This window comes from Ahaetulla prasina, chromosome 14 (genome assembly GCF_028640845.1).
Source record: "Ahaetulla prasina isolate Xishuangbanna chromosome 14, ASM2864084v1, whole genome shotgun sequence".
Lineage (NCBI taxonomy): Eukaryota > Metazoa > Chordata > Lepidosauria > Squamata > Colubridae > Ahaetulla > Ahaetulla prasina.
Genome location: NC_080552.1, coordinates 14,098,390 through 14,121,478, shown reverse-complemented (window position 1 = coordinate 14,121,478; position 23,089 = coordinate 14,098,390). Strand labels below are relative to the sequence as shown.

At 40.9% G+C, this 23,089-nt stretch overlaps 1 protein-coding gene across 2 annotated transcripts in view; it reads left to right on the top strand.

Moving 5' to 3' along the window:
- IFT140 (intraflagellar transport 140) overlaps positions 1-23,089 on the top strand; it is a 108,284-nt gene that overhangs the window by 4,122 nt on the left and 81,073 nt on the right. Inside the window, exons 4-10 of one of the 2 annotated variants that reach the window (XM_058157922.1) lie at positions 5,500-5,621; positions 11,965-12,107; positions 14,191-14,363; positions 14,644-14,735; positions 16,470-16,576; positions 19,248-19,396; positions 22,350-22,553. In XM_058157922.1, coding sequence (XP_058013905.1) covers positions 5,500-5,621; positions 11,965-12,107; positions 14,191-14,363; positions 14,644-14,735; positions 16,470-16,576; positions 19,248-19,396; positions 22,350-22,553 — 990 coding nt within the window. Of the gene's footprint in view, positions 1-5,499; positions 5,622-9,980; positions 10,098-11,964; positions 12,108-14,190; positions 14,364-14,643; positions 14,736-16,469; positions 16,577-19,247; positions 19,397-22,349; positions 22,554-23,089 lie in introns of those variants that run through there. The other variant, XM_058157921.1, reaches the window with a different exon arrangement.

The window sequence follows — 23,089 nt, the reverse complement described above, 5'->3', positions numbered from 1 at the left end:
GAGAGGAATTGGGGAGGCAAGTCAAAAAAAAGCATAGCAATTAAAGTATTGAAGCAGGCAAGAGACTGTGGATAAATGATTTCTCTTTTTTTTAGGTAGGTGACATGATTAGAAGTTAGATAGGATAGAATAGAATAGAATAGAATAGAATTCTTTATTGGCCAAGTGTGATTGGACACACAAGGAATTTGTCTTGATGCATACCCTCTCAGTGTACATAAAAGAAATGATACCTTCATCAAGAATCATAAGGTACAATACTTAATGATAGTCATAGGGTATAAATAAACAATCAGGAAACAATCAATATTAATATAAATCATAAGGATACAAGCAACAAAGTTACAGTCATACAGTCATAAGTGGGAGGAGATGGGTGATAGGAACGATGAGACTGGTAATCATAATGCAGACTTAGTGAATTATTTGACAGTGTTGAGGGAATTATTTGTTTAGCAGAGTGATGGCGTTCTGGAAAAAACTGTCCTTGTGTCTAGTTGTTCTGGTGTGCAGTGCTCTGTAGCGTCGTTTTGAGGGTAGGAGTTGAAACAATATATGTCCAGGATGTGAGGGGGTCTATAAATATTAGACCTAGACTGCGGAGTTGACTGATAAGAGATTTTAGTTGTTTTTAATGATATAGCAATAGCACTTAGACTTATATATCACTTCACAGTGCTTTACAGCCCTCACTCAAAACAGTTTACAGTGTTTACATCTTGCCCCCAATAATCTGGGTCCTCATCTCCACCACCTCCTCCTTGCCTTTCAAATGCAAATATCTGCAACATTTAATTTAATTTAATGGATTTGATTTGATATGGCCACTCACTCCAGAGGACTCTGGACAAAAATGAACAGAGCTCTTATGATGGATCATGATTTGTCCAATTTGCTTGCTTGGAGTCTTAATTTCTCCCACATTTCAGTTGGAGCAAATTAGAGCACCCTTAACCTACATGTAGATGGTGGAAAGCAAGAATTTGCCCTCTGCATTTTTCCTTCTGCTCCTGGTGGGAGGACAGGGAAAGAAAACAAATACAAGTTATTAAATTAAGAGATAAATAACAGGTGGGATTAATTCCTTCCATGTGCAAAGAACAGTTCTTTTTTTTTATTTCTTCAGTAAACATATAATTTGCTTTTCGGTCTCATATTTGGCTCTTACTCTTCAGCTGGTTATACAATAAATATTTTGTCTCATAGGCATCTGACCATGGCGGTATACATTGATCATCGAATAGAAGCTCTTGAGTCCTGTGGACCCCACACCCACATAACGTGGCACCGTCTTCAGCCACTTTTAGCGGTTGCATCCATTAATGCCAACTCTGGCGGCAGTGTGGGTATTTTCAAGAACAGGCAAGTGTTCTAAAGCAGTGGTTGTCTTGGGCTAATCAAATGCCAGGAATCTGCATTACCTGCAAAATATATAAAATTCATATATAAAATTTATTTGGAGAGTCTGAGATGTATTGAAGGATAAGGTCAACAGTTCAGCGGTTTGAATCCCTAGCGCCACGTATCGGGGTGAGCTCCCAGCTTATGCTAACCTAGCACTTCAAAACCACGTAAAAAATGCAAGTAGAAAAATAGGGACCACCTTTGGTGGGAAGGTAACAGCGTTCCGTGCGCCTTTGGCATTTAATCATAGTGGCCACATGACCATGGAGACGTCTTCGGACAGCGCTGGCTCTTCAGCTTTGAAACGGAGATGAGCACCATATCTATATCTATATATAGATATAACAACTTGCCTTCTGAAGTTGTAAATGCTCCAATACTGGAAGTTTTTAAGAGGAGGTTGGATAACCATTTGTCTGAAGTGGTGTAGGGTTTCCTGCCTAAGCAGGGGATCGGACTAGAAGACCTCCAAGGTCCCTAACCAACTCTGTTCTTCTGTTCTGTTCTGTTCTGTTCTGTTCTGTTCTGTTCTATTCTTATTCCTATTCCTATTCCATTCTAATTCTATGTAATTAATTAGATTCTAATTATATTTCAACTTGCTGCAGAAGTTGTGAATGCTCCAACACTGGAAATTTTTAAGAAGATGTTGGATAACCATTTTTCTGAAGTGGTGTAGGATTTCCTGACTGGGTAGGAGGTTGGACTAGAAGACCTCCAAGGTCCCTTCCAACTCTGTTATTCTGTTCTCTTCGTTTTATTTGTATTAGAATGTATGACATCCAGGTGCCACACTGTTTACGCATTGATATGTTAGTAAAGAATAAAAAAAAAACGGGGGAAAACAAAAAGAGTCGACTTATAGATATGGTAGCCTCTGGTCCTTCAGGAGATGTAGCTTAAGCGCCAGGCTATCCTAGAGACTGAAGGAGAAACGCCAAATTTCTCATGCGCTTCCAAGTCCTATTGTATTTATTAGCCAGCTACCTTTCTGCTGGTGAGTTGGAAGGAACTTGAATGATTTGACCATCTATATGAGGGCCTCTGGTGGCTCAACAGACTAATGCAGTCTGTTATTAACACAGCTGCTTGCAATTACTGCAAGTTCATGTCCCACCAGGCCCAAGGTTGACTCAGCCTTCCATCCTTTATAAGGTAGGTAAAATGAGGACCCAGATTGTTGGGGGCAATAAAAGTTGACTTTGTATATAATATACAAATGGATGAGACTATTGCTTAACACAATGTAAGCCGCCCTGAGTCTTTGGAGAAGGGTGGGATATAAATTCAAATAATAATAATAATAAAATATATTCCAAAGGGTTGAATTCAGTGGTGGGATTCAACCAGTTCGCACCACTTCGGGAGAACCGGTTGTTAACTTTCTGAGCAGTGTGGTGAACTGGTTGTTGGAAGAAATCATTAGGGCAGAGAACCGGTTGTTAAATTACTTGAATCCCACCCCTGGTTGAATTGAGCCCTAGATGAGTATGGGAAATAGGAAAATGCTCTTCAGGTGAACAAAGCCATTTCCTTGACTGCTTCTAAAAGTTGGGAGCGGCTTAGATGAAACATAATTATCAAGCACAAGGTTGGTTTTTTTTTATTGTGGCGGAGCAGTTCGAGGTTTTAGTAGCCTATTCGTGATTGACAGCACAGCAACTACTGTCTGCCGTCTGCCAGGCAGGAAGAGCATGATGCGCATGTTGATGCCAAGGGCTGCAGGGCGTTGCGTCAGGATGCGACAGCTCTACAAATGTAACCCTTTCCATTTTCCTTCCTAGAACCCCGAACATTGATTGATGTTTACTTCAGGGCAAATTATGGCCTATACAGTTAGTCCTTGACTTAAAACCAGTGGTGAAATCCTATTTTTTTTATTACCGGTTCTGCGGGCGTGGCTTGGTGGGCATGGCTTGGGCGGGGCTTGGTGGGCGTGGCAGGGGAAGGATACTGCAAAATCTCCATTCCCACCCCACTCCGGGAGAAGGATATTGGAAAATCCCCATTCCCACCCCAATCCTGGGGGAAGGATACTGCAAAATCCCTATTCCCTCCTCACTCCTGGGGGAAGGATATTGCAAAATCTCCATTCCCACCCCACTCCTGGGGGAAGGATATTGCAAAATCTCCATTCCCATCCCACTCCCTGTTCTATTCTATTCTGTTCTGTTCTGTTCTGTTCTGTTCTATTCTATAAGGGGGAGGGAGGGAGGTGTATATATATTTTTTTTTTCTGAGGTTTTCGCGGGTGTTTGTATGTAGGTCTTTGGTTATTCGGGTTTTCTCCCACGTAAAATTGGAAGTGTCTTGTCTCTATATAAAAAATAATACTGTTCTGTCTTTCCTTTTTTTATTCTTCAGGGAGAGTATGTGGGTGATGCACACTTGGAAAAAAACTTTCGGGTCACGTATCTCAGTTGGCACCCCTCCAAACTGATTGTGGCCGTGGGTTGCGAGATGGGAGATGTGATAGTAGTGAATAAACAGGACAAGGAGCATCATGCTGTGCCCTCCAATCATAATGCTGATATTTCAGTCCTGAATTGGAGTACTAATGGGACACGTCTTGTTTCTGGAGATAAAGTAAGCAGCAAAATCAAAATGGCTTTTCAATAGCACATCAGTGCATAGTCCGTCTATTATTTGTTAACACAGATATGAAAATTTCCCTTGATGTGGATTTTTCGTTTAACTTATAAAGGAAGACAATGTCAATCACATTTTTCCAAGGCTTTTTATTCTATTTTGCCAACTTTCAAAGGACAAAACAAAATGATTGTAAACTGAAAATTGAATCATGTGACTTGAAGGATCCATTGCCAAGGTTATCTATATTTTAAAAATTCAGAAACATCCATTCTTTGGTTGTTTAGAACCTGTTTTCCCCTATGAACTTCAGAAATTTCTGATTGCTCTTTATTTCTACATGCGTTTGAAATTTTCAAATAGGGGAGAGCATTTTAATAGTGAACATCGCCCAGGCAAAATTAGATTTTGGCATTGCTTTTACCCTACAGCAGTAATGTTGGGTTTTTTGCTTTTTTTAAATGTAGCTTTTCTCTGCTTTCTTCTCTGTAAATCTATTTGACAATTAACTCAATTGGGATTTAGTTCCTGGTGACCCACTGTATCATGGCACAACATTAAGAGTTGACTTACACATACCTAGGGAAAAATACCTAGATTGAAGAGCCAAGAAGTAGATGCAGTCAGAGATAAAGATCCAAGAGAGAAATTGGGGAGACAAGTCAAAAAAAGCATAGCAATTAAAGTATTGAAGCAGGCAAGAGACTGTGGATAAATGATTTCTCTTTTTTGTCATTGTTCTGATTTGCCCACCCTTTTCTCTCTCTTCCTTTTTTTTTAGGTAGGTGACATGATTAGAAGTTAGATAGGATAGAAAGAAAACGTCTTTTAATAAAGGGTGACATGATTAAAAGTTAGAATAAGTGATAGAAATAAGAGAAGGGGGAATATTAGTGTAAACACTTGTATATAATAAAATAAAATACAAGAGCAAACAATAGATTTAAACTTAATGTTAACCGCTTCAATCTTGATTGCAGAAAATATGACTTCAGTAACAGAGTTATTAATACTTGGAACACACTACCTGACTCTGTGGTCTCTACTCAAAATCCCCAAATCTTTAACCAAAAACTGTCTATTGACTTCACCCAGTGGTGGGATTCAAGTCATTTAACAACCAGTTCTCTGCCCTAATGATTTCTTCCAACAACCAGTTTGCAAAACTGCTCAGAAAGTTAACAACCGGTTCTCCCGAAGTGGTGCGAACTGGCTGAATCCCACCACTGACTTCACCCCATTCCTAAGAGATCTATAAGGGGCGTGCATAAGAGCACAAACGTGCCTACCGTTCCTGTCCTACTCTTTCCTTTCATTATATCCAATTTATATAGTTATTACAAGCTTATACTTATATATATGCTTATATGTTATACAGTTGCTTCATGCTTATGCTTATGTATGCTGTTATGACAAATAAATAAATAAATAAAATAAAGCAAGACCACCAATTGCAGAACAAATGGTCCAGAAGAAAACATTAATCAAATAATCTCTCTTTTGTAGCTCGGGGTTCTTGTATTGTGGCGGATGGATCAGCGGGGTAGAGTCCAAGGCCCCCCTTTGTTAAAACACGAGTATGGAAAACATCTTAATTTCTGCATTTTTCGCCCACCTCCTCCCGGAGAGTAAGTATAAAACTTTGGCCAGAATTTCTGTCCATTGATACTAAGTTCTACTTGAACAAAAATTTGAAATTTCATCAAATTAGGGGTTAGTATCGGTGATGAATCAAGTGCCACATTCTTCCCTCTATTTCATGTTTTCTTTTAATCGTTCTTAGGATTACCGTATATACTCGAGTATAAGCCGAGTTTTTCAGCACGTTTTTTGTGCTGAAAAACGTCCCCTCGGCTTATACTCGGTCTCTGACTTATACTCGAGGTTTTGTTTTTTTTAAGCCCCTCGGCTTATACTCGAGTATATACGGCTTATACTCGAGTTTTTTTTCTTTTTCTTTTTTTCACATTTTACCGGACGGCGCGGGGAAGCCCTGCCGGTGCAGTGAGAGGGCGGGGCGGGGGAGCCGCCAGCCTTCTCAGCTGAGGGAGGGAGGGTTTCCCCAACCGGTAGGTGCCTCATTTCCCACCCTCGGCATACTGAGTCCCCAGTTTACCCCAGTTTTTGGGGTAAAATTGGGGACCTCGGCTTATACTCGGATCGGCTTATATTCGAGTATATACGGTATCTATTTTTATAGCCTCCTGCTCAGGTTGAAACCTTTTATTTTTTTCCATCCTGTTTCTCTCTGCCTTCCTAAACTGTCTAAAAAATGGTGCTGTTACTTTCAGCACAATGTTTGTTTAAAATCCAATGGATAATGTCAGGGTTCCAAGGAACACCCCCAACGAAATAAAGCTCTGAGGCTTGAGGTTCCTCAAAGTTCCAATTTATTAGAGATGTCATGTTGGCACAGCTGGGAAAACCCGAGACTGAAAACTTCCAGGTTTTCCACACCCAGTTGACAGTTCACAGCCCTGCCCCACACCCACAAGTTCATCACATTGTCCAATCAACTCTTCACACTCAATTGGATACAATCTTCAGGCAGTCTCTGTCTCTTCAGGCAGTCTCCATCAGACGCAGGATGTCCTTGAATACGGAATGTTGTTATGACTAACTTTCTACCGCTCCAACAACAACCCCTCCCCCCCAACTTCCTGGAACGAGCACAAGGTATAGTTAAAAATAAAACAAACATATGCTAAAAAAATTTCGTCCCAACTTAATTATACCCCTACAATCATCAATTCCTAACTTCCCCCGAAAACAATCAAAAATAATACATCATAATCATTCAAAAACAGTCTGATAACTCTTAGTCTGATATCTACTTTGAATATAGTCAATCCATTTTTTCCATTCCTTTAAGTATCTTTCTTGCGTATTGTCTTTCAAAAAGGCTGATATCTTCGCCATCTCAGCCAAATTGGCAACTTTCAATATCCATTCTTCTATTGTAGGTTCTACTTAATTCTAATTCTATGTAATTAATTAGATTCTAATTATATTTCAACTTGCTGCAGAAGTTGTGAATGCTCCAACACTGGAAATTTTTAAGAAGATGTTGGATAACCATTTTTCTGAAGTGGTGTAGGGTTTCCTGCCTAAGCAGGGGGTTGGACTAGAAGACCTCCAAGGTCCCTTCCCACTCTGTTATTCTGTTCTCTTCTGTTTTAGTTTTATTTGTATTAGAATGTATGACATCCAGGTGCCACACTGTTTACGCATTGATATGTTAGTAAAGAATAAAAAAAACGGGGGGAAACAAAAAGAGTCGACTTATAGATATGGTAGCCTCTGGTCCTTCAGGAGATGTAGCTTAAGCACCAGGCTATCCTAGAGACTGAAGGAGAAACGCCAAATCTCTCATGCGCTTCCAAGTCCTATTGTATTTATCAGCCAGCTACCTTTCTGCTGGTGAGTTGGAAGGAACTTGAATGATTTGACCATCTATATGAGGGCCTCTGGTGGCTCAACAGACTAATGCAGTCTGTTATTAACACAGCTGCTTGCAATTACTGCAAGTTCATGTCCCACCAGGCCCAAGGTTGATTCAGCCTTCCATCCTTTATAAGGTAGGTAAAATGAGGACCCAGATTGTTGGGGGCAATAAAAGTTGACTTTGTATATAATATACAAATGGATGAGACTATTGCTTAACACAATGTAAGCCGCCCTGAGTCTTCGGAGAAGGGCGGGATATAAATTCAAATAATAATAATAATAATAAAATATATTCCAAAGGGTTGAATTCAGTGGTGGGATTCAACCAGTTCGCACCACTTCGGGAGAACCGGTTGTTAACTTTCTGAGCAGTGTGGTGAACTGGTTGTTGGAAGAAATCATTAGGGCAGAGAACCGGTTGTTAAATTACTTGAATCCCACCACTGGTTGAATTGAGCCCTAGATGAGTATGGGAAATAGGAAAATGCTCTTCAGGTGAACAAAGCCATTTCCTTGACTGCTTCTAAAAGTTGGGAGCGGCTTAGATGAAACATAATTATCAAGCACAAGGTTTGTTTTTTTTATTGTGGCGGAGCAGTTCGAGGTTTTAGTAGCCTATTCGTGATTGACAGCACAGCAACTACTGTCTGCCGTCTGCCAGGCAGGAAGAGCATGATGCGCATGTTGATGCCAAGGGCTGCAGGGCGTTGCGTCAGGATGCGACAGATCTACAAATGTAACCCTTTCCATTTTCCTTCCTAGAACCCCGAACATTGATTGATGTTTACTTCAGGGCAAATTATGGCCTACAGTTAGTCCTTGACTTACGACAACAGCTGCGACCAGAATTTCCTTGCTAGGGATGGTGGATATTAAATAAGTCACCCCAGTGATGAAATCCATTTTTTTTACTACCGGTTCTGTGGGCATGGCTTGGTGGGCGTGGCTTGGTGGGCGTGGCTTGGTGGGCGTGGCAGGGAAAGGATACTGCAAAATCTCCATTCCCACCCCACTCCGGGAGAAGGATATTGGAAAATCCCCATTCCCACCCCAATCCTGGGGGAAGGATACTGCAAAATCCCTATTCCCTCCTCACTCCTGGGGGAAGGATATTGCAAAATCTCCATTCCCACCCCACTCCTGGGGGAAGGATATTGCAAAATCTCCATTCCCATCCCACTCCAGGGGAAGGATACTGCAAAATCCCCATTCCCTCCCCATTCTGGGGAAAGGATATTGCAAAATCCCCATTCCCTCCCCACTCTGGGACCAGCCAGAGGTGGTATTTGCCAGTTCCTTGAACTACTCAAAATTTCTGCTACTGGTTCTCCAGAACCCCTCAGAACCTGCTGGATTTCACCGCTGCTTACAACCCTTCATTTTGCGATCGTTTGAACTTATAACATCTTTTCTATAAAGATCATAAAAATTGGCATTTAGCATATTTTGGCTAGTTGTGCTTATGTATGGCCAATTATTGAGAACTTGCTTCTCCATATAAAGTGATCGATAAAGATATGAGTTCATCTCAAGATAACATAAGAGCTTACAAAACATTTGCTAGACCAATTCTTGAATACAGCTCGCCTGTCTGGAACCCATACCACATTTCAGACATCAATACAATTGAACGTGTCCAGAAATATTTTACAAGAAGAGTTCTCCACTCCTCGGAATACAACAAAATACCTTATGCCACCAGACTTGAAATCTTGGGTTTAGAAAACTTAGAACTCCACCGCCTTCGACAGGACCTATGTTTAACTCATAGAATCATCTATTGCAATGTCCTTCCTGTTGAAGATTACTTCAGCTTCAATCGCAACAATATTTATTTATTTATTATATATTTGTATACCACCCATCTCCCGAAAGACTCAGGGCGGTTCACAGTCAAAAAACAACAGAAAACATATAATACATATAAACAGCTAAAAGATAAAATAAAATACAAGAGCAAACAATAGATTTAAACTTAATGTTAACCGCTTCAATCTTGATTGCAGAAAATATGACTTCAGTAACAGAGTTATTAATACTTGGAACACACTACCTGACTCTGTGGTCTCTACTCAAAATCCCCAAATCTTTAACCAAAAACTGTCTACTATTGACTTTACTCAGTGGTGGGATTCAAGTCATTTAACAACCAGTTCTCTGCCCTAATGATTTCTTCCAACAACCAGTTTGCAAAACTGCTCAGAAAGTTAACAACCGGTTCTCCCGAAGTGGTGCGAACTGGCTGAATCCCACCACTGACTTCACCCCATTCCTAAGAGGTCTATAAGGGGCGTGCATAAGAGCACAAACGTGCCTACCGTTCCTGTCCTACTCTTTCCTTTCATTATATCCAATTTATATAGTTATTACAAGCTTATACTTATATATATGCTTATATGTTATACAGTTGCTTCATGCTTATGCTTATGTATGCTGTTATGACAAATAAATAAATAAATAAAATAAAGCAAGACCACCAATTGCAGAACAAATGGTCCAGAAGAAAACATTAATCAAATAATCTCTCTTTTGTAGCTCGGGGTTCTTGTATTGTGGCGGATGGATCAGCGGGGTAGAGTCCAAGGCCCCCCTTTGTTAAAACACGAGTATGGAAAACATCTTAATTTCTGCATTTTTCGCCCACCTCCTCCCGGAGAGTAAGTATAAAACTTTGGCCAGAATTTCTGTCCATTGATACTAAGTTCTACTTGAACAAAAATTTGAAATTTCATCAAATTAGGGGTTAGTATCGGTGATGAATCAAGTGCCACATTCTTCCCTCTATTTCATGTTTTCTTTTAATCGTTCTTAGGATTACCGTATATACTCGAGTATAAGCCGAGTTTTTCAGCACGTTTTTTGTGCTGAAAAACGTCCCCTCGGCTTATACTCGGGTCTATACGGCTTATACTCGAGGTTTTGTTTTTTTTAAGCCCCTCGGCTTATACTCGAGTATATACGGCTTATACTCGAGTTTTGTTTTTTTTTCTTTTTTTCACATTTTACGGAGGAAGCCCTGCCGGTGCAGTGAGAGGGCGGGGCGGGGGAGCCGCCAGCCTTCTCAGCTGAGGGAGGGAGGGTTTCCCCAACCGGTAGGTGCCTCATTTCCCACCCTCGGCTTATACTCGAGTCCCCAGTTTACCCCAGTTTTTGGGGTAAAATTGGGGACCTCGGCTTATACTCGGATCGGCTTATATTCGAGTATATACGGTATCTATTTTTATAGCCTCCTGCTCAGGTTGAAACCTTTTATTTTTTTCCATCCTGTTTCTCTCTGCCTTCCTAAACTGTCTAAAAAATGGTGCTGTTACTTTCAGCACAATGTTTGTTTAAAATCCAATGGATAATGTCAGGGTTCCAAGGAACACTCCCAACGAAATAAAGCTCTGAGGCTTGAGGTTCCTCAAAGTTCCAATTTATTAGAGATGTCATGTTGGCACAGCTGGGAAAACCCGAAACTGAAAGCTTCTAGGTTTTCCACACCCAGTTGACAGTTCACAGCCCTGCCTCACACCCACAAGTTCATCACATTGTCCAATCAACTCTTCACACTCAATTGGATATAGTCTTCAGGCAGTCTCCATCAGACGCAGGATGTCCTTGAATACGGAATGTTGTTATGACTAACTTTCTACCGCTCCAACAACAACCCCCTCCCAACTTCCCCAGCTAAAATATGTGGCAGTTAAGAAGCAAAAAAAAAAAATTGCCTTCCAAAACTGACAGATGCTTGCTGTTTCCTTTTGTGCTATGCCTTAAGTGCCTATTAGAAAAAAAAAACCTTTAATATTAGAAAACATCTAGGACCTACATATAGGATGGGGTGAGAAACTTCTTGCTGTTGAAGATATTTTTCTTTACAAGTAGTCCTTGACTTACGACAACAGCTGCGACCAGAATTTCCCTTGCTAGGGATGGTGGTTATTAAATAAGTCACCCCAGTGGTGAAATCCAATTTTTTCTACTATCGGTTCTGTGGGCGTGGCTTGGTGGGTGTGGCTTGTGGGTAAGGATACTGCAAAATCTCCATTCCCACCCCACTCTGGGGCCAGCCAGAGGTGGTATTTGCCGGTTCTCCGAACTACTCAAAATTTCCACTACCGGTTCTCCAGAACCTGCTGGATTTCACCCCTGAGTCACCCCCAATTTTATGACTATTTTTGCTGTGGTGGTTCAGCGAATCACTGCAATTGCTGAATCATGTCGTTAAGCGAATCCAGCTTCCCACGATGACTTGGTTTTTCAAAACCCAGCTGGGAAGGTTACAGATGGTGATCACAAGCCCGTCCCCGTCCCCATCCCTCCCCCGGGACACTGCAACCACTGTAAATACAAGCCAGTTGCCAAGCACTCAAATTTTGACCTTGTGACCTTAGGAAGGCTGTGACAGCCATAAGTGCGAGGATCTGTCAAAAGTCAGACTGTTATGGGTGATGGTAAGTTGAGGTCTGCCTGTAACAGGAAACTGTCGTCTTGGAGATCCAAAGGGTGCCAAAACTCAAATGTCTTGTTCTTAACCTGCAGAGATTTGGTCCAGCTGGCCAAAGCTGCAGTGAGCGGTGATGAGAAGGCCCTGGATATGTTTAACTGGAGAAAATCTGGAATGGGGATGTCTCTGAAAATGGGACCCCAGGAAGGCCTGTCCTTCTTCGTAAGCGTGATCGATGGTAAGAACATAGCAGGTTTTAAAAACAAGAATAACATAACATCAGAGTTGGAAGGGACCTTGGAGGCCTTCTAGTCCAACCCCCTGCCCAGGCAGGAAACCCTACACCATCTCAGTCAGATAGTTATCCAACATTTTCTTAAAAATTTCCAGTGTTGGAGCATTCACAACTTCTGAAGGCAAGTCGTTCCACTTATTAATTGTTCTAACTGTCAGGAAATTTCTCCTTAGTTCTAAGTTGCTTCTTTCTTTGATCAGTTTCCACCCATTGCTTCTTGCTCTACCCTCAGGTGCTTTGGAGAACAGCCCGACTCCCTCTTCTTTGTGGCAGCCCCTGAGATATTGGAAGACTGCTATCATGTCTCCCCTAGTCCTTCTTTTTGTTAAACTAGACATACCCAGTTCCTGCAACCGTTCTTCATATGTTTTATCCTCCAGTCCCCTAATCATCTTTGTTGCTCTTCTCTGCACTCTTTCTAGAGTCTCAACATCTTTTTTACATCGTGGCAACCAAAACTGGATGCCTTTTAGCCTATGTCCATGATGGCGAATCTATGGCCTGTGTGTCAGAGGTGGCACACAGAGCCCTCTCTGTGGGCACACTCACCGTCGCCAGCTGCTCTTCTGGTTCCGGGTGCCAGCCAGCTGGTCTTTGCAGGCGCCAGAGTGCCGGAAAATGGGCCGAAAACAGCCCGAAAATGGCCTGAAAAACGGCCCCCCAATGGCCAAAAAAACAGACATGTGCGCGCCGGCCAGCTGGTCCTTGAGTTTTCGGCGCTCTGGCGCACACACATGCACATACATGCACACACGTTCCAATTTGGGCGCTCGGTGCCGAAAATGTTCGCCATCACAGGCCTATGTGTTCCTGCCTCCTTTTTAGTCGTTATTTTTAGTCTTTTGGATTTTTTTTTATTTTTAATTTGTATTTATTTCTCGCCTTTCTTATTTTTTTTCAAATAAGACTCAAAGACGGTGAACATACCCAGCACACCTTCCTCCTCCTATTTCCCCCACAACAACAACCCTGTGAGGTGGGTTGGGCTGAGATAGAGGGACTGGCTCAAAGTCACCTAGCTGGCTTTCATGTCTAAGCCTGGACTAGAACTCATGGTCTCCTGAAGGGTACCCAGTTGGGCTTTCCTGGCTAAGGTCACAATCTCCCGTAACCGTCGTCTTCATAACATCTTATGACTGTAACTTTGTTGCTGGCAATCCTTATGATTTATATTGATATATTGACCATCATTTGTGTTGTAAATGTTGCACCTTGATGAACGTATCTTTTCTTTTATGTACACTGAGAGCATATGCACCAAGACAAATTCCTTGTGTGTCCAATCACACTTGGCCAATAAAAAATTCTATTCTATTCTATTCTATTATTGCTTCCATTAAGGTTCTTTCCATCGTTTTGAAAAAATGCATAGGTGGATTCCATTCTGAGATAATTTGAGATAATTTTTTTTCACCGTTAATCCCGAATTTGGGATGGTCTGAGCTTCATTAAGAGCCACGGTGGCGCAGTGCTTAGAATGCAGTATTGCTGGCTACTTCTGCTGATCACCGGCTGCCAGCAGTTTGGCAGTTTGAATCTCACCAGGCTCAAGGTTGTCTCACCCTTCCATCCTTCCGAGGTGGGTAAAATGAGGACCCAGATTGTTGGGGGCAAGAGGCTGACAGTTTCAACGGCTTAGACAGGGCTGTAAAAACACTGTGAAACAGGATATAAGTCTGAGTGCTATTGCCCTTCCTTCCTTCCTTCCTTCCTTCCTTCCTTCCTTCCTTCCTTCCTTCCTTCCTTCCTTCCTTCCTTCCTTCCTTCCTATGCAGTGGTTAGAATGCAGTATTGCAGGCTAACTCTGCTGACTGCCAGCAGTTCGATCCTGACTGGCTCAAGGTTGACTCAGCCTTACATCCTTCCAAGGTCAGAAAACGAGGACCCAGTTTGTTGGGGGCAATATGCTGTCTCTGTAAACCGCTTAGAGAGGGCTGGAAAGCACTGTGAAGCGGTATATAAGTCTAAATGCTATTGCTATTGCTATTAGATGGCCGCGTGAACTACCTAATTGTTTGCATTGCAGGAACTGTGCATTATGTGAGTGAAAGAGGAAAGACCAACCAAGCATTGATTATAGAAACATCAATCCAAAAAATGTTGTTCATGGAAAGAGACGTCTTAATAGTAATAACAGAGACTCTCCTCTTATCCCTTCACAAAATTTCTCCCGAAGGAGAAGCGGAAGAACTTCTGAAGGTAAGGTAGCGGGCTGTGTGTGACACATTACTTACGAAAAAGTTAATTGTTGTGGCTTTTGGCTGGTTTACAAGCTGCCTTGAGGACGCTGGCGCTCCACTTCATTACATATGCCTGAAAGTGAAGAATGAAAAATATTTGATGAGCAGACACGTGGAACTGCCTTTTAAAACGATCAGCCACTTTTATTTCAGTGTGCATGGCTTCCTTGGGCCATGATCTTTGAAAAAGGATTAATTAAACTCAATAACTTGGTGTGCTGAATGCTTTTTGTCGTCAGGTGAAGTTGAGCGGAAAAATGAATCATCCTGCTGATATCACTTTGATTGATCATAGCCTCCTTATCACAGCAACAAACGAACCACTTCTTAGGTAAGAAAAGGATTTGGTCTTTTGTGGTGCTGCCTGCTTCACCTATAACCTTAAATTATACCAAATGCAACATTAGATTTAAGAGCTTCAATTTCTTTCTCTCTCTCTCTCTCTCTCTCTCTCTCATTCATTCATTTTATGCCTCCTCTCTTTCTCCCTTACTGTATTGGCCAGAGCAAATTGCTTGCTTGCTTGCTTGCTTGCTTGCTTGCTTGCTTGCTTTCTCTTTCTTTCTTTCTTTCTTTCTTTTTCTTCTTCTTCTTCTTCTTCTAATTCTAATTCTAATTCTTTTCCTCCTCCTCCTCCTCCTCTTCCTCCGTCATCTTCTTCTTCTGCCATATCCATCATCGGTCGTTGGCGATCATGTTGGCGATCCTATTTTTATCAACAGCCGCTAAACTCAAAAGTGCTGTTGAGTTTTGTCCAAACCAGATTTTGAAGCCATGACATTCTTCTTCTGCCTGGACCTCATTGCTTTCAGTCTTTCCTTGGAGAATTAAGTGAAGTATGCCATATTTTTCTGGGCGTCGCATCACATCTCCGAAATATTCTAACTTTCGCTTTTTTTCCACAAACTTCTTTCTTACCGACCTGATAAAATATGGCTAAACTGGCTTGCTTAGTAGTTTCTTTTAAACCATGACTTCTGCCACAAATACAATCTCTCTCCCTCTGTGAGGAGATAGGCAGTTCCTAAATATGATGTACAGATGTATGTACCGTATTTTTCAGAGTATAAGACACTCCAGACTATTAAGATGCACCTACATTTTTTGGGGAGGAAAACAAGAAAAAAAACCCAGCCTCTGCCTCCTAGCAGTTTGCCTCCTTGCAGCAAACAGCCTGCTTTAGTTTCATTTTCGTTTCTAGCACAGCCTGATTAGCACAAGGAAAAAAAATCTGCCTCCCAGCAATTTACCTCCTTGCAGCGAACACCCCGCGGCAATAGGCAATGGCAGCCCCTGCAGCCTGAAACAGCTGGGGGTCGGGAGGCTGATCCAACCGACAATCAGCTGCTTGTGCTAATCAGACTGTGCTGAAGCTGAAATGGGCTGTTTGCTGCTTGCTGCAAGGAGGTAAATTGCTGGGAGGCAGAGGCCAAAGGTTGGGGGCCGGCTGGTGGGCGGGGCTACATTTGGTGTATAAGACGCACCCAAATTTTCACCCTCTTTTAGTGGGGGAAAGTGCGTCTTATACTCCGAAAAATACAGTATGTATGTATGTATGTATGTAAGTATGTATAAATAGATAAAATCACATTGTTGGTCACATTTTCCCAATTGAACCTATGCTTAAATCTGTCTGTATGTTGTGAAATTGAAGAATTTTCATCATGTCTTCCGACCGCTTGTTGATGTTCATGGATGCATTCTGAAAAATACTGTTATATGATTTCAAAGTCACAGAACTGTTACGAACAGCATTGAGCGAATAGACTCAAAGAACAAGAAATATCTGTCTCAATTAAAAGACTGTTATTTCTACCCTCCGGCTTCACCTCTTAAGCAGTCAGCCAGCTACTGGATGGTTACTGTTTTAGCCATTGCTACAATTAGTTTTTAGAGTAGCCGTAAGTGAATGGAAGAGTTTCTCACAGTTTTAGGGATAGATACAAGAAAAGGTGGCAAACAGCCAAGGCAAGGCAGAAAAACAAATATCGGCAGAAACACCTTTTGATTTTTTTTGTAAGCCATGCCCCTTATTAACTATATTTCTTGTACCTTTTCTCTGTAGGTTCTGGGACTTGGAACGTGGTGAGAATTATGTCCTTTCTCTGGATGAACAGCTAGGCTTTGAAATCGGAGAATGTGTCCATTGTGTCTCCTATTGCAATGCCAAAGGTATACATAATTTCAGGTTGCTTTGAACTTTAGCATCTTAATTATCCATTTTTTTAAAAAAATCGTATTTTTTTAAATCATTATTTTAAATCATTAAATTATATCCTTGAATTGTCCCGCTGCAAGTTGTCCCCTGGCTGTGGTGAGTTGGCCTCAGATGGCAAAGTTGGACTGAGATGCAGCTTGCATCTCAGTCTAGCTTTGGACTGAGATGCAAATTGGTCCATTACCTGTACCTGGAAAAACGATAAAGGTAAAGGTAAAGGTTCCCCTTGCACATATGTGCTAGTCGTTCCCGACTCTAGGGGGCGGTGCTCATCTCCGTTTCAAAGCCAAAGAGCCAGCGCTGTCCAAAGACGTCTCCGCGGTCATGTGGCCAGCATGACTCAACGCCAAAGGAGCACGGAACTCTGTTACCTTCCCACCAAAGGTGGTCCCTATTTTTCTACTTCCATTTTTTTATGTGCTTTCGAACTGCTAGGTTGGCAGAAGCTGGGACAAGTCACGGGAGCTCACCCCGTTACGCGGCACGAGGGATTCAAACTGCTGAACTGCCAATCTTTCGACAAGCTCAGTGTCTTAGCCACTAAGACACCGCGTCCCTGGAAAAAAGATACTAATAAATATAATATAATAATAAATTTATTAATTATATAATTTTATATATATATATATATATATATATATATATATATATATATATATATGTATATGTATATATATATATATGTGTTTTCTGAGGTTTTCACGGGTGTTTGTATATAGGTCTTTGGTTGTTCGGGTTTTCTCCCGTGTAAAATTGGAAGTGTCTTGGCGACGTTTCGACGAAGTCTCATTCGTCATCTTCAGGCTTCAGCTTCGTGCTTCTGGGAGCAATGTGTGATTGCAGCTGTTTCTTCCTTTTTAACTTTTTAAAAAACCCCACTAGCAGTTAAAAAGGAAGAAACAGCTGCAATCACACATTGCTCCCAGAAGCACGAAGCTGAAGCCTGAAGATGACGAATGAGACTTCGTCGAAACGTCGCCAAGACACTTCCAATTTTACGCGGGAGAAAACCCGAATAACCAAAGACCTACATATATATATATATATATGTATATATAATTTATATATTCATAGGAAACAATTATTTCAGCCATTGGAAATCAAACTTGAAGCTTTCCTTCTCCCCTAAGAGTTATTTCTCCCCTATGCTTTGTCTCTTTATGTTGCTCATACCGAAGTTTGATGACATGTTGGCTTTGGGCAGAAAGAGAATGAGAGCACTGATGACATTCTCTTTTTTTTGTTTGTTTAAATTATTTTATTAGATTACAGAGTAAAATACAAAAGCAAATAGGGAGACATGGGAAGGGAGGGAAAGAGGAGTGAAGGGATGGGGAAAAAGAAAAAAAAAGTGTTGAATTTCCGACTCCCTCTGTTGCAGTAAACTAAAGCATTGACATCAAACCACATATTTTTATTTTTTCCATAATACTATAAACTAGCCATTTCTATAAAAACAAATCCACCTAACTGGTAAAACTCCAAATCAAAATTTCATTTTTTCCCCCCACCTCAAGCACAAAGTCCAGAAGCGGTTTCCATGTGGCAGTTACTATTATTCTTCTCATCCTTCCTAGTACCTATCTCTTCCCACTTATGGCTATAACCATATTGCTTGTATCTTTACAATTTATATTTTATTGTTTCCTAGTATGATTTGATTGCTTATTAGAATAGAATAGAATAGAATAGAATAGAATAGAATAGAATAGAATAGAATAGAATAGAATAGAATAGAATAATTCTTTATTGGTGTGTGATTGGACATAGGGTACAAATAAGCAATCAGGAAACAATATCAATATAAATCGTAAGGATACAAGCAACAAAGTTACAGTCATACAGTCGTAAGTGGAAGGAGATGGGTGGTGGGAACAATGAGAAGATTAATAGTAGTGCAGATTTAGTAACTAGTTTGACAGTGTTGAAGGAATTATTTGTTTAGCAGAGTGATGGCGTTTGGGGAAAAAACTGTTCTATGTATCCCAGTATCCTATGACTATCACTAAGTGTTGTATCTTATGATTCTTGATGGATATATTTTATTTTTCCCTTTATGTACACTGAGAGCATATGCACCAAGACAAATTCCTTGTGTGTCCAGTCACACTTGGCCAATAAAAAATTCTATTCTATTCTATTCTATTCTATTCCATTCCATTCCATTCCATTCTCCTTATGTACACTGAGAACACCAGACAAATTCCTTGTGTGTCCAATCACACTTGGCCAATAAAGAATTCTATTCTATTCTATTCTATTCTATTCTATTCTATTCTATTCTATTCTATTCTATTCTATTCTATTCTATTCTATTCCTTTCACTCATATTCTATTCTATTCTATTCTATTCTATTCTATTCTATTCTATTCTATTCTATTCTATTCTATTCTATTCTATTCCTTTCACTCGTATTCTATTCTATTCCATTCCATTCCATTCTCCTTATGTACACTGAGAACACCAAAGACAAATTCCTTGTGTGTCCAATCACACTTGGCCAATAAAGAATTCTAATTCTTAAAAAAAAACACCCAAGAGCACTTATATTCTTTTCTTTAATCAAAACGGTCAGTCAACCCTGATGACGTCCTTGACCAGATTTAATATGGCCCATTCAACAGGTCTTCTAGCCGCTGGCACCAATAAAGGCCGAATAGCTATGTGGAGGAAAGTGCCCTTCATCAGCCAAACCACCTGGTCCCTGGAAGGCAAGGACAGATGGAAACTTCAGACCCCTACAGAGCTGGATGGTAATATCATGCAAATCGAGGTAAAATCACAAATAAGAGTTGATCCTTCCCTTTGGCTTGGCTTGGCTTGGCTTGGATGCAACACCAAGTGCCAAAGAAGGGGCAGTCCCACATCAGGGATACCCAGAGTTAGCTTTTGTGGCACAGGTGTGCCCCTCCCGTGTTTTCCTGAAAATAAGACCCTGTCTTCTATTTTTTTGAACCCTGAAATAAGTGCTTGGCCTTATTGCCATGCGCTCAAAAGCCCGATTGGGCTTATTATCAGGGGATGTCTTATTTTGGGAGAAATAGGGTAGATAGATACTGTAGATAGATAGATAGATACTGCAGATAGATAGATTAGATAGATAGATAAATAGATAGATAGATAGATAGATAGATAGATAGATAGATAGATAGATAGATAGATAGATACTGTAGATAGATAGATACTGTAGATGATAGATACTGCAGATAGATAGATAGATAGATAGATAGATACTGCAGATAGATGGATAGATGGAAAGAAAGATACTATAGATTGATAGATAGATAGATACCGTGTTTCCCCCAAAATAAGACCCTGTCTTCTATTTTTTTGAACCCTGAAATAAGCGCTTGACCTTATTGCCATGCACTCAAAAGCCCGATTGGGCTTATTATCAGGGGATGTCTTATTTTGGGGGAAATAGGGTAGATAGATACTGTAGATAGATAGATAGATACTGCAGATAGATAGATTAGATAGATAGATAGATAGATAGATAGATAGATAGATAGATAGATAGATAGATAGATAGATAGATGATACTCTAGATAGAGGATAGATGGATAGATGGAAAGAAAGATACTATAGATTGATAGATAATTTTCTTGGAGCCTGGGGAGAGCAAAATCGGCCTCCCCCACCTTCCCAGAGAAAATCAGCTGGCTGGTGCGCACATGCGCACTGGAGCTAAGCTAGGGTAACAACTCACATGCCCGCAGATGTGGCTTCGCGTGCCACCTGTGGCACGTGTGCCATAGTTCACCATCACAGGTGTAGGGTTTCCTACCTAAGCAGGGGGTTGGACTAGAAGACCTCCAAGGTCCCTTCCAACTCTGTTATTCTATTCTAAGATGGAAAAACATTTATGTCTAAGATTGGATGGGGGCCTCCCTCTGGAAGGGCCTCCTGTTGAAGATTCATTTCTACCCAACATTATCCACCTTCTGAATAAAAGAAAATAGAATTTTTCTTGGGGGCTTTGGAGAAGTTACGCCAGCGTTATACGACTGAGTTTTGAAAAGCCCTTCCCTAATTTTTGGTATTACGTCCCTTATTCATCTGAGCTCTTAAGACTCTGTTTGATTGCAATGGGATTTTAATTTGGTTCAGTAAATACATTTAAAAAAACCAATTTCTTCCAATCAAGTATAAGAACGAAAGGAAACTAGAGACTTGTTGGAAATGTGAGCAAATAGATAATGCCCTGTTGGGAACTCTGTTTGGAGTGTTTATTTGTATGCGGCGTTAATCTTTGGCAGATGAAAAGTACAGTCCTGTTTGCTTTTTAAGTTCAGCATACACTTAAATTAACAGACATAACAATGGTGGTTCTTGTTCTCTTGATCTATTATGGTGGACAAATCATAACAAATGATGCCAGCTGTGCAGGCTTCTTACATAAATAACCAAAGCAGAATGCATTTGATTCGGCCAGCTTGAACTGTACTGTTGCTGGATAGATTTTGGGCCTTGCCATCTCTACCTTCTAGGTATACTATGAGTTTTTGTTTCATCCCTCTTGGTCAGGGGTGAAATGCTCCCGGTTCGGACCAGATCATTCGATCTGGTAGCGATGGCGGCGGGTGGTTCGGAGAACCGGTAGCAAAAATCCTTGCGCCCCCCCCTCCCCCCGCCCAGCTGAGCTGCGCGATCATCAGAGGGTTTTTTGTTTTTGTTTTTACTTTTAAAAGGATTTTTCTTTGGCCGAAAAAATGCTTTTAAAAGTAAAAAAACCAGCCTCTCACGATCGCGCGGCCCAGCTGGGATCGTCCGAGGCTTTTAAAAGCATTTTTTCTACAACCTCTTTGGCGGAAGAGGTTGTAAAACAATTCTTTTAAAAGGTTCCTCTGATGATCCCAACTGAGTTGCCTGATTGTCAGAGGCTTTTTTTTTTCTTTTAAAGGCAAAAAAAAATGCTTTTAAAAGAAAAAAAAGCCTCTGACGATCAAGGAGAGAAGCAACTTAGAACTAAAGAGAAATTTCCTGACAGTGAGAACAATTAATCAGTGGAACAACTTGCCTCCAGAAGTTGTGAATACTCCAACACTGGAAGATTTTAAGAAGAGGTTGGATAACCATTTGTCTGAAGTGGTGTAGGGTTTCCTGCCTAAGCAGGGGTTGGACTAGAAGACCTCCAAGGTCCCTTCTCATATCTATCTATCTATCTATCTATCTATCTATCTATCTATCTATCTATCTATCTATCTATCTATCTATCTATCTATCTATCTATCTATCTATCATCTATCTTTGCTTAATTCACCAAATGTTATCCTCCTACCAGGTGCACTTCAAAATCACAATAACTCAAGCATTGGGAACTCTTAAGAAGTCATCCCAAAGGTGCTTTTTTCAGGAGGCAACTGGACTTTCTTGTTTTTTCTTTTGAAGACATTTCGCTTCTCCTCAAAGAAGCTTCTTCAGCTCTGACAGGGATAGTGGGGAATGGAAGGATTCCCATTCTTCAGAGCTGAAGAAGCTTCTTGGAGGAGAAGCGAAACAACTTCAAAAGAAAAAAACCAGAGAGTCCTGTTGCCTCTTGAAAAAAAAAAAGTACCTTTGGGACCTTGGATGATGGAGAATCTCTACAGACTCTTAAGAAGCTATTGATGCCTGTCTTCTTTTCATGGTTTCTTTCAAAGAGTTTGTGGCTCTGTACACCATGCATTTTCTCACTGAGCCAGCCGGCGAATGTCCTAATGTGTTTTTCTTCCTCGTATTTCAAGTGGAGTTCCAAAAAGAATCTGTTGGCTGTAAACTTGAACAACTCGGTAGCCATCCTGAGAGAGCAAGCCATGGCTTCGCACTTCCACCAACAAATGGCCGTGGTCCAGGTTTCCCCAAACTTGTTCAACATCACCAGCTTCAGCAGCAAAATGATGGATAACCTCCGTATCGATACGCATGTGAACGGAGTGTGCACAACCAAGGTATTTTCCATCGGGTTGATGTACAGTGGTACCTTGGTACTCAACTGCATTGAAACTCATCGAAATTGGTCCTCAGTGCATTTGGATGGGAAAATTTTGTCCCGGTACTCATCGTTTGATTGGTACTCGATGCACAAGCTAAAGCTTGTCATTGTCAGCTGCTTCGTGACTCGCTACATTATTCCTTATGGGCAAAAAATGGGTTTCGTACTCCTTGTTTCTGGTACTCACCGTACTTCCTGTAGCCAATGATGAATACCAAGGTACCAGTATCTTGGTTTTGGGGATGAGGATAGATAGAATTCTTTATTGGCCAAGTGTGATTGGACACACAAGGAATTTGTCTTTGGTGCATATGGTCTCAGTGTACATAAGGAGAATAAAATGCATTCATCAAGAATAAAAAGATACAACATTTAGTGATAGTCATAGGTTACTAATAAGCTATCAAATCATACTAGGAAACAAGTAAAAACAATATAAATTGAAAGATACAAGCACATGCTTAAAGTATTAAGTGGGAAGAGATAGATTCT